At 34.0% G+C, this 10767-nt stretch overlaps 2 protein-coding genes and 1 pseudogene across 3 annotated transcripts; all 3 read left to right on the top strand.

Moving 5' to 3' along the window:
* On the top strand, positions 1–1024 carry LOC120209035 (60S acidic ribosomal protein P1-like). Of its 2 annotated transcripts, none has more exons than XM_039208122.1 (4): positions 1–76; positions 175–261; positions 427–642; positions 733–1024. In XM_039208122.1, exons 2-4 carry the CDS (start codon positions 190–192, stop codon positions 784–786), a joined length of 342 nt encoding a protein of 113 aa, XP_039064053.1. In that variant the 5' UTR covers positions 1–76; positions 175–189; the 3' UTR covers positions 787–1024. The 2 variants fall into 2 exon arrangements, with proteins under 2 accessions (XP_039064053.1, XP_039064054.1); XM_039208123.1 differs by having other exon boundaries at positions 10–76; positions 182–261.
* Positions 1025–3814: 2790 nt separating this feature from the next.
* Positions 3815–3993, top strand: LOC120209043 (annotated as a pseudogene).
* A 1891-nt stretch (positions 3994–5884) lies between these two features.
* On the top strand, positions 5885–8136 carry LOC120209034 (ADP-ribosylation factor-like protein 8c). Its single transcript, XM_039208121.1, has 6 exons — positions 5885–5990; positions 6811–6892; positions 6976–7008; positions 7094–7215; positions 7378–7539; positions 7673–8136. The coding sequence occupies exons 1-6, from the start codon at positions 5953–5955 to the stop codon at positions 7788–7790; spliced, it is 555 nt and encodes a 184-aa protein (XP_039064052.1). The 5' UTR covers positions 5885–5952; the 3' UTR covers positions 7791–8136.
* The last annotated feature ends 2631 nt before the right edge of the window (positions 8137–10767 follow it).

Here is a 10767-nt window from a genome sequence, read left to right as displayed (position 1 = left end):
CTTGTAAACACTTTGCCCTGAATTTCGAAGAGCGGCTGCTCAGATTCTGCCCATTCCTAGATTCTCTCTCTCTCAGGTAACCCATGTACATTCCGAGATTTCCTACGGTTTTGGTTTCACGTATGATGCCGATGTTTTTGCTAAATCTTATACAGACTGGGTTTTGATTAGCAGTTGAAAGTTGAAACGATGTCTTCGGCTAGTGAAGCTGCTTGCTCTTACGCTGCATTGATTCTCCATGACGATGGCATCCCCATTACCGTATCCTATATGCATCTTCTTATGTTTTTATGATTCCACGATTTGTGATTTGAAATTTAGTTTCATATCGATTTGGATTTTGATTATTGTTATTGAAATGATTACTTGCCCGTAGCTATGAGAAGTTGGATTTTTTGCTAGTTTTTCTTTAACTTTCGATAATAGGCTGAGAAGATTGCAACTTTAGTTAAAGCTGCAAATGTTTCGGTTGAATCATACTGGCCGAGTTTGTTCGCTAAGCTTTTCGAGAAGTGTGATATTGAGAATCTCATAACGAATGTTGGTGCTGGTGGCGGCGGTGCTCCGGTCGCTGCCGCTGCACCCGTTGCCGCAGCCGGTGGTGGTGCTTCTGCTCCTGCTCCTGCTGAGGAAAAGAAGAAGGTTGGAAGATGAATCGCAAATGAATAAGAATATGCATTTCATTTGTCACCATTTATTCTGATATGTGATTTATTTTTGGTGATTTTGCAGGAAGAACCGGAGGAGGAGAGCGATGATGATTTGGGATTCGGTTTGTTTGATTAGAAAGATCCTTTCAGTTCCTGTTTTGGTTTACATTACTCGTTTAATGCATTAAGCTTTGACGGTAGCTGTTGTTTTGAGTTTTATCTGTGTTAGTTTTTGGCTGTTTTGAGTATTCTTCTGAGAATTGCGTGTTTGAATCTTGTTTATGCATACAATCCTTGTCTGACGCATTTGTAAAAGTTTTCAAGTGCTTCATTTCATGTGGTTCAATGGTTTGAAATACAGCTCTTCTTCTTTTGATGGTACGAGTGATTACAGTATAGCATTCGTTCAGAATTTTTTTAATTTATTGACAACGGACATAGTTTGTCAATGTTGCTCTTTGAACCTAATATCTCGAGATCAAAATTGTTTTCACTACTGTTTAAATATGATACGATATTAAATTTAAATAAATTCAACATATTTATGTAAAATACGTCTCTAGGCAAATGGTGTCAAACAAGGTGTAGAAATGGCTTGGGGAAAACTAAGATCATTGTACGGCTCTTTCATGCAAATTTTCATAGCAAACGCAAAGTCGATAGCTGGTTAGGGATGGTTATGGGACGGGTTTTGGCCATTCCAAAAGTTTTACACTTTACATCCGACCTGATTCGACCCGAAAAATTTACACTTCTAACCGACCTGAAACAATTTTTTTCAATAAAAATATTATTGTAATTATATTTAAATATATAAGGTAAAATTATATATTTATTGGGTTGGGTTTTTTCATCCTAAATCATTATTTGACCCGAACATCAGCCTTAAAAAACTTGACCTACTCGAACCTAATTTTTTTAAAACCTTATCCGATCAGGCCGATACCCGTCAGGTTTGGATCCCATGCCCATCCCTACAGCTACCATGGCAACATCAAAGCTCCATTGCCCACACCAGCTCATCTCCATCAATATTTACGAACCATATTACAAAATTAAGCAACAACTTCAACCTTTACCAAAATCTCAGCACCATTGAGCTCTAGGGATCCATCACTAATTAGTTCTTCTTTCACATATTTGCGCCAAACCACGTGCTTCTTAATTGCATCTCTCGATTATTCATGAAACTGCGTAGTCGGATATTCTAAAACACAAACTTGTTAGGTTAAAAAAAATAAAGAACGTTAACTTTTTAAGTTGACAGAGTAATATTAAAATAAAAAAATATTATATTCTTTATAACACTTTTGATTATAAATTCTAGTTATTGATAATATAATTTTTTTGATTACAATATAAAATATTATAAAAATTGTGGTCTATTCAAGCAAAGGAAATGGAGATGAGTGGTGAGAGTCTGGAAGTGAGCATCCGTTTAGGCCACACGTAGGTTGCCAAGTGGGATAGAGCCGAAAACAAAGATCACAAGGTCATGCACGTTAAACAGTGCCGTTTGCCTAAATATTTTTGGAATATACCATATCCCTATACAGTTTACAATAGATAAATTGACTGACTGATGGATGGTAGTAATAATCATTAAAAAAACAAATAAATAAAATGAAAATTTGATTCTCAATTTGGTGGGCGTGACAGTGTCATTTTATGATGGGGAATGTATTATACTATATCATTTGCTGGGAGTAGCAGTGCGCCACGATCTAGATTTGGTTGTCATTTGCATTATTATTTGCACTGCCGGAAACTGTGCCAATATAAATTAATATTTTTTTATTATCTCGGGTAACTATAAAATAATTACGGTTTAAAAATAATTTTCAATCATTTGATATTAAATGTTTAAATTCTTGATATTTATAGTGTTCGGACTCCAAATTTCAAATAATAACAATAATTTCTTTATTACCGAAATTATTTAGTTCGTGACAAACTAATATTTTTGAATATATAAACTGTGATATTGAAAAACCTTGGTCCCTCTAAAAAAGTAATTTAATCTTTTGTCAAAATTTAGAATGAGTAATTAAAGATAAATAACAACATATATGATATTTTTTGTCAAATTAATATAGTAATTAATTTAATCATTAAAGCTAATATTCAACATACAATTTGCACATTACGGAAACTGTTGACGATTAAATTTATCATTTTTAATCAAAATTATATAAAGATAGAGTGGATTCAATTAAATTTTAAAATTAAAAAGGACTTAAAATATTTTTACCCTTATATTTTTATTATTTTTTGAATACTTTGAGAATGATTACAAGGCTAATGTCCGTTTAAAACATTTCTTAACCATTAACAACACACGTGGAGACGCAACTGCTCAAACTCATGATCAATACGATAGAATTTGGGATCAACTTAAAACTTTAAAAACTTAGAGATTTAAATTAAAAGTTTTAAAAATTTTGAAGGACTAAATTTATATATTAATATTGTATCTGATTGCAGAGTCGTAATTGGATCTAAAAACATAAATTCTACCCATAGTGAAGCCCTACATCATTTACACAAAATTAAAAGTTAGATTAAAAGAAACAACCAACAAATAATTGAAAATTTGAAATAAGTAAATGAAAGTAAAAAGAAATTGAAAGTGTGAACTGGATTTGGGGGCTTGCTTCAATTGCTTGTTTCAGTGTGAATTGGGAACGTTTATTCATAGGATTTCAAAATGTGAATGGGGTTGTGAACATTTGGGCTTCATACTTTAAAATTGCATATCATTAAATTAAAACGTGAATTGACCTTCAGACTTCACTGCACATAAAACGTGAATTGGACTATGGTTAAAATGCACATAAAACGTGAATTGGGCTAAACGTGAATTATATTCCGTAAAACATAAAATAAATTAAAAATAATAATTAAATTAAGTGGGCTACCTGCGGCGCCCACGGGTATACCCATTAAATCTACAAGTTTAACAGTCCGAACTATAAAACTCGCAATTTAAACGAGCTTTATTTTTTTAGGTCCGAAACCCGCACGGCTGCCTGTGGCCCTTAGCCCATATACCCGGCTCTACATGTAGGTTAAAATATCGACTGTTTTGTCAAAAGCTGAACAAATCCCACACCAAGGAGGAAAGAACAAAGCGTGTGGTATTGAACTTAGAATCGAGAGGCAAAAGGACCTTACTTGAACAGAGTCTGTTCTATAGGCTCGTACCTTTGTATCCTTGAGTTCTAAGGAGACAGGATTCTAAGTCTGGTTGATGAACCGAGGCTGTGCGACCAGAGCGTGATTAATGGGGGCAGAGGTTCGTTCTCAGCCTTCCTAGTCTAGCTGGGGTGGTCGCGCACAGACTATCCCGCTCTCTCTTTTTCCCCGTTTTCCGTCAATTCATTTTGTTAAAACTGGTAGCTCATTGTTTGCAGAGATGGCAGTGGTATCTTGATTGAACAGTCAACTCTCTCATGGCTGAACCCTTCTGGGATTTTCATTTCCAGGTATGATAATGCTAAATATCTCTTGAATTTGAATATACCTTCCAGAACACAACTCTTGTTGGTTAGCAATAGTAACAAAAACTAGATAATCAAGTACGAGATTTTGTAAGAGAAACACAGATATTGAACCAACCTTAATACTCTTTTTCAGCAATGTTAATGCATTGACATTCTCAAGCAATCTGTAGCAGTGAGCACCGGGCATAACCAGTTGAACTACATGCTTTTGATGGAATCGCAACTTGTTCCAGAGAAGCACAATTATTTATGCTCACACTTTCTACATTTGTTAGAAACTCGGACAAAGATTTAAGTTCCTTGTGATGATTGTAGCTGTTCCAAGTATGAAAGAACACTATTTGTTAACTCAAAGGTGTAAATTAGGGTTGTCGCTTAAGATCGGTTTGTCAGAGTTTCTCCGTATCCGTTAGGTGATTGGTGACGGAGAAGATAAATAGCAATAGAGATATGCGGGGACGAAAGATAGAGTTTGAGAAGAAAACATATATAAAAAATGAAGATTATATTTTATCCCTAAACTATTTTAGATTTATAAAATTATTCGTAATTAATATTTTTTTTGAATAAAATGTATGTATTATATAAAAAAACCACAAGCTGCTAAAAAAACAAGAGCATCTAACAAAAAGACGATAATATAATCAATTCAAACCCCAAGCTGTACACAAAACCCTATATACATTGCTATCAAACCGAACCCCATGAAGCTTGGAACGGACAGTCTCCTCTATAGAAGTCAAGACACCGTCCACCTCCTTAGACACACCACCAAAAATTCTCCTAATATAGCCCAATTCAATACCACATCCCAAGTGAAAGCCTCACACTTCAACCTGCAGAGACCCATAACAGAATCCCAATTTTTTTTTTTTTTTTTTAAAAATAGGTGCTTAACTTTTTCTCTGTTATACTTTTAAGTGTCTAGATGTCAATCGTCATTAAATTTGGTCATTAAGTGACACGTGTCATATTATGATAATTTTAAAAATTTTATTTAAAATAATAAATAAAAATATATGTTTATTTAAAAAATATTTTTTTAAATCATAAAAAGAACCCCAAAGTTTTAAAACTTTAATTTTAATCCATTTTCCATAGCCGATCACCACCAACACATACAATTAACCGAACACCTAACTGCGTGTGGCATGCCAACCAACCACAACCAAAAGTCCCATATTTCGCAACCAATAGAACACCCCAAAAATAGTGTAATTGAAAATATTTGTTTTAGGGTTTTGAAACTATAAAAATCTCTTAGATCGATAGTGATAATCGACCGTTTGGTCAGATGTGGTGGTCTGTTGTTGTCGTTTGATCGGATGTGATGATCAGTTGTTTGTCGTTTGGTCGGCCGTGGCAAGCGATCTTTGTCCGTGATAGGGAGGGACATAAGGGAGAAAAGGATGGGAGGGAAAAGGGGAGGGCAGTGTTTTATTTTTTTAATATAAAATATCTAAAAAAAAATAAAATTATTATAAAATAGCACGTTTCATTTAACAGAGATTTTTAATAATATTTAACGTTTGAACACTTAAAATAATAAAAAATACATTAAAACATCTATTTTCAAGGTAAAACATTTTTTGAAAACATTTTTTGAAGTGAAGTTTCAGTGCGTATTAAGTCAACCCAAAATAATGTCGGTGTCAATTCATTGTTGATTAATAAGAGAAACCACATCCACACGTAATATTTTGTTTACAAAGGACAAGAAAACAAGGGAAAACCGAGGGACTGAAGTTTCCTTTAGCTATCTTTTCCCTGTACTCTCTCGGCTCTGCAGTTTTCTCAAAATGGGTTTGTGGGATTCACTTCTCAATTGGCTCCGCAGGTAATTCTCCCATACAATATTAAGAGATTGGGGAAATTGTTGAATCTTCTATAAACTATTACGGTTTTATTACGGTTTGATTTTGATATTAACTCTGTAAGACTATGCAAGACTGGGTTTTAATTGTGTTTTGCTGCGGCTGGCTGCTGGGGAAATAGTGGAATTTTAATTAGCTTCACATTTCTTGCTTGGACTTGAGATTTGATTCTAGATTTGCAAAAAAATGCTGCAAAATGTTCAGTATTCATATGGATCTTTTCAAATATATCCTTTGTTCAAAATGATAATAGTGGGAAATATGTTCAATGTTTGATCTCTCTTTTCTAATACTGTTGAAGGTATAATTGGCATGAGTTCATCTGTTCTTTGAGATTCTGCGTTTTCATTGTTTTAGAGGTGTAATGGTGTATACTCTTTTGTCAAAGAGAGGCAATGTAGTAGGTTTCTTAGTTAAATTGATTTCGTTTTGGTCATGTTATTGAAATTCGGTTCGACTAGACCCTAAAGAGCGGTTCTTTCGGAAATATCGTGTAGTGATGTTAGCGGTAACTTTAAACCAATATTGTACCAAACTGGTTTTGCGTTATTTCTCTGGGTCTTAATAGTCGTGTATTATTCTAGTTTTGGTCATTCGATTACCGTTGTCCTGGAATAGGTTGTTCGATCTAGCTTGCTTCTTCCATCCAGGTAGTCAATTTGTAAAATCATCATAGACACCAAGTTTCGTTGTATAGTTTGTTCGGAGAACCTGAGGTAATAGTTAGTGTGAAGATATGTTTTTAAGCACTTCTGTGCTTATTTCTGAGTATCTACATTGCAGCTTATTCTTCAAGCAGGAAATGGAACTATCCCTTGTTGGTCTTCAGAATGCCGGAAAAACATCTCTTGTTAATTCCATTGCTGTGAGTAACGCAATCTTTTTCCTGCTCATACATATAAGCATTGTTAATGACTGTCTTATGTTTAATTTTGTTTTGTTTACCAGACAGGGGGCTATAGTGAAGACATGATTCCCACCGTAGGTACCTTTTATTTGGACAAATCAGATATAATGATTCTCCCTGATGATATCTTAAAAGAAAATCATCGAATGTGGAATCCAGGTTGGATTTAACATGAAAAAAGTTACAAAGGGAAACGTGACGATAAAACTATGGGATCTTGGAGGGCAACGGAGGTTCCGTACCATGTGGGAACGTTACTGTCGTGGGGTCTCCGCTATCGTGTAAGGTTTTCTCTTTCGTACTCTATTATGTTTACAGTATATCGTTTAGCTTTAATCATCTTCATTTACTGGTTAAGATGATCTTCTTGTGAGAACTGTCATGTCATATCATATCATTAGCATCTTTTTTTATATACTTAATCCTTCACATAATAATGGCAGATATGTAGTTGATGCTGCTGATAGAGACAGTGTTCCAATATCCCGAACCGAGTTACACGACCTCTTGACAAAACCTTCCTTGAGTGGAATTCCTTTACTTGTTCTTGGTAACAAAATCGATAAGTCAGAAGCTCTTTCGAAGCAAGCTTTGGTGGATCAGCTGTAAGTTTTAGAAGCTTTACATTAAGTCATATTTGTTTCTCTTCTTGGATGATTTACCTCGAGAAAACTCGTTTCTCTGTTCTTTACGAATCTAAAAACGTGTTATTATTTTTGTTTGATATTTGTTTCATAGAGGTCTCGGATCAATCAGTGATAGAGAGGTGTGCTGCTACATGATTTCATGCAAAGATTCCGTAAATCTGGATGTCGTCATTGACTGGCTGATCAAGCACTCGAGAACTGCCGAATAAGCAGTGGCTCCGATGCCTCTCCTGCTTTGTATCCTTGCAGGTGAAGGAAGGACCAAGCACACATGTGTACAAGTTGAAATTCTGGTAAGATTTTTCATCGAATTTCCTTCAATTTATGGTTTTGTGTGATCGAAATGAGTTTTTCGTGAACTGCTCGAAAGAACTTAGGCCTAGCTCCAAAGAAGTGTGTTGTATATAGCATTGGAACTATCGATTAATGCATATTTAGGGGCATTAATCTTCTTTAGTGTATTTTGAAGATCATGCTCCCATACTCTTGTCTGGAAATGTGTTAGATATGTGTGTCGGACACGACGATTTCAAGAAAAACGAAAAGTTCAAGAAACTTGTGACTTCCATTTTGATGGTAATCATAAATAGTAAGGCTTGAGCGTTGAATTAGGCTGTTTACTTTAGGGTTTTGAAATATACCATTGGAACAGGATTCCAAGTATCCCACAATGGATTCATCAGCCGGGAAGCAATTGTTAGGTATATATGGCTAGTAATTGCATCTTCTACTTTCAATTTTTTAAAATAGTTATTAAATGTTATAAATTATTAAAAAAAAGTAATACAAAAAATTGACACCTTATTTATTAATTCTAGTTTATAGCCATTGATATATGTAAAATATGAAGTTTCTAAGACCAATGATAGTCGTCAACATTATTTCCAAAACACAGAGTACAAGGGCTTGTTGAATTTATATGAAAATAAACAGTTAGCATAAATCAATGTTTCATTTGAAATCGAAGGATATGGCTTATTTAGGTATTAAAAAAAGTAGAAGGGCTTTTTTGAATCAGATAATAAAATTAAGTTTAAAGTACGAAAATAGTCCCTCAAACTTATAGGATGTTTGTATTTTGGTCACTCAATTTTTAAAATTTGCAATACAGGCGTTGAACTTTCAATTTGTTTTTAGTACGGTCCCTGAAAAATAACGATGATAAGAAGCCCTTTACTAGCAAATATTCCTGGAGCCACTCCTCACCGCATCGCAGCGCACGATGATCTCCTCCTACTTGTCGTACTGCACTGGCGGCCCGCACTTTTTGTACACCACGTTCTTGTCTTTAACCCCGAGGAACATAGCATTGCCGTACTTGATGTAGAAGGCCTGCAGCTACAACAAGCCACCGCATGCTGTGGGGGTAATAAGAGTCGACTTTGGTCACAGCATGGGTGACGCTGGAGGCGCAGTCGGGCATGGAGAGGTCGTTGCGGCATTGGTAAAGGCCGTAGACGACGTCTTGAGGACCAGAGCCCTTGATGGTGTAGCTGTTTTAGGAGTAAGTGGCTGAGTTGAGGAGAGAAGTGAGTAGCGAGTTAATGTTGTATTGGAAAGGTGAGTTGGGTGTGTATCGTGGTTGACTGCAACCTCCGAAGATGAATGAATCTGTTGATGAAGAAAGTACTGTTTGGATAGCAAGAAAGTTGTCATTATCACACGTGCTTTGATAATATGCTTACAAAGAGATGGACTACGGGTGGGTGGCGGCAATTGCCTTTGAAAATTTAAATTTATCTTATATATATATTATTAGATTTTTATATATTTTTTATTGAAAACATGTTTCCGTCCCTTGAAATTTTATAAGTTCCTGTTTGTCCCCTAAAATTTTATAAGATCAAGTTCGCCTCCTGATATAAAATCTTGCGTCCATCTCTGTGGTTAAATATGCCACGGTGTGTATAAATAATACACAATTGCAGATAAATAATTATCATAAATTTTATTTTTTTATTATTATTTAATAACACGTAAATGATTAAAATTGATGCAAAAAAGCAAAACATGAAATACATCACGATAAAAAATAAACTAATTTGATGCTAAATGGTCGTTATTTTAATTTGTAATTTTGTATGCCCAACATCGCAATGAAAATATGAACGATCATGCTTTTTAAGTATAACGTGATTGAGTAATCGTACAGACTTTTGAGTGCATCATCTAATACATGAAACTATAGCTATCAATTTGATTTCTAGATAATAATTAGTATAGATAATCGCCAATAACATTTTATGGATCTTGTCTATATAACTCTTCATGTTCGCATGACGAGTTTTAATAAAATAATATATTTTATACGACTATCTTAAATCTCTAAATAATTTTTCACTGCTCGTAATTCTCTAATTCTTTTTTTTCGACCTCAATATTTTTCTAGTTTTGTCCAATTTTAATCATAAGTCAACTAATTAAACTTTTTTTAAAAAAAAACAATGGCATCGAACCACATAAACACAATCCCTTAATAAAAAAATTCTTTATTGTCTTTTAAAAAAAACGAAGACTTTATCTTATCACACAGTTTTTGAAATAAGTCTCTTATTCTGTCCAATCATTGTAAGTAATTTAAGATGTTTTTTTTAAATATATTTAAAAATTAATTAGATTTTAAGTAATATATGAAAGTTAATTATGGTGAATAAGGAAAATGAATGTAGTGTAAATAAACATAAAATTTTATTTTATTTATATGAAATTATTTCTTATTTATAATTAACCGAAGATTAAATAGATTGCGATAAATAAAACTTTTTTTTTCAAAAAATTCATCATGAATAATAAATACAAAACTAATAAAAAAATTTAGGTCGGTAAATTTAAATCCATGATTAGGTATGTATATATAGTGTTTAAGGGTAATTTAAAGAGATACAAACGCCAAAATCCTCTTTCTCTTCGTCTCGGCCTCTTTCTTGCGTTCCAAGTTTCTAATATAGCGGGAGATTAAACAAGGTAACACCTGAAACCCTGAACTTAACGCAACGATGTATGCTTTAGTATTGAGATTTTGCGATTATCATTCTTGCTGTACTCGATTTTCTGTTTTTCGATACCGTTCTTAGTTGCTCTCTTCGTTTCACTCTCTCTGTTTACTTCGCCGACAAGGAGAGTCTTTTTCAAAAGTGTAGCTGTTTGGCGGAGGTAAGGTTTTGTAACGCTGATTATCAGTTTCGA

Source organism: Hibiscus syriacus, unplaced genomic scaffold (genome assembly GCF_006381635.1).
Source record: "Hibiscus syriacus cultivar Baekdansim isolate YM2019G1 unplaced genomic scaffold, ASM638163v2 tig00018060_pilon, whole genome shotgun sequence".
Taxonomy (NCBI): Eukaryota; Viridiplantae; Streptophyta; class Magnoliopsida; order Malvales; family Malvaceae; genus Hibiscus; species Hibiscus syriacus.
Note: the sequence above shows the minus strand (reverse complement) of the source record. Positions and strands in the feature narration are given on the sequence as shown.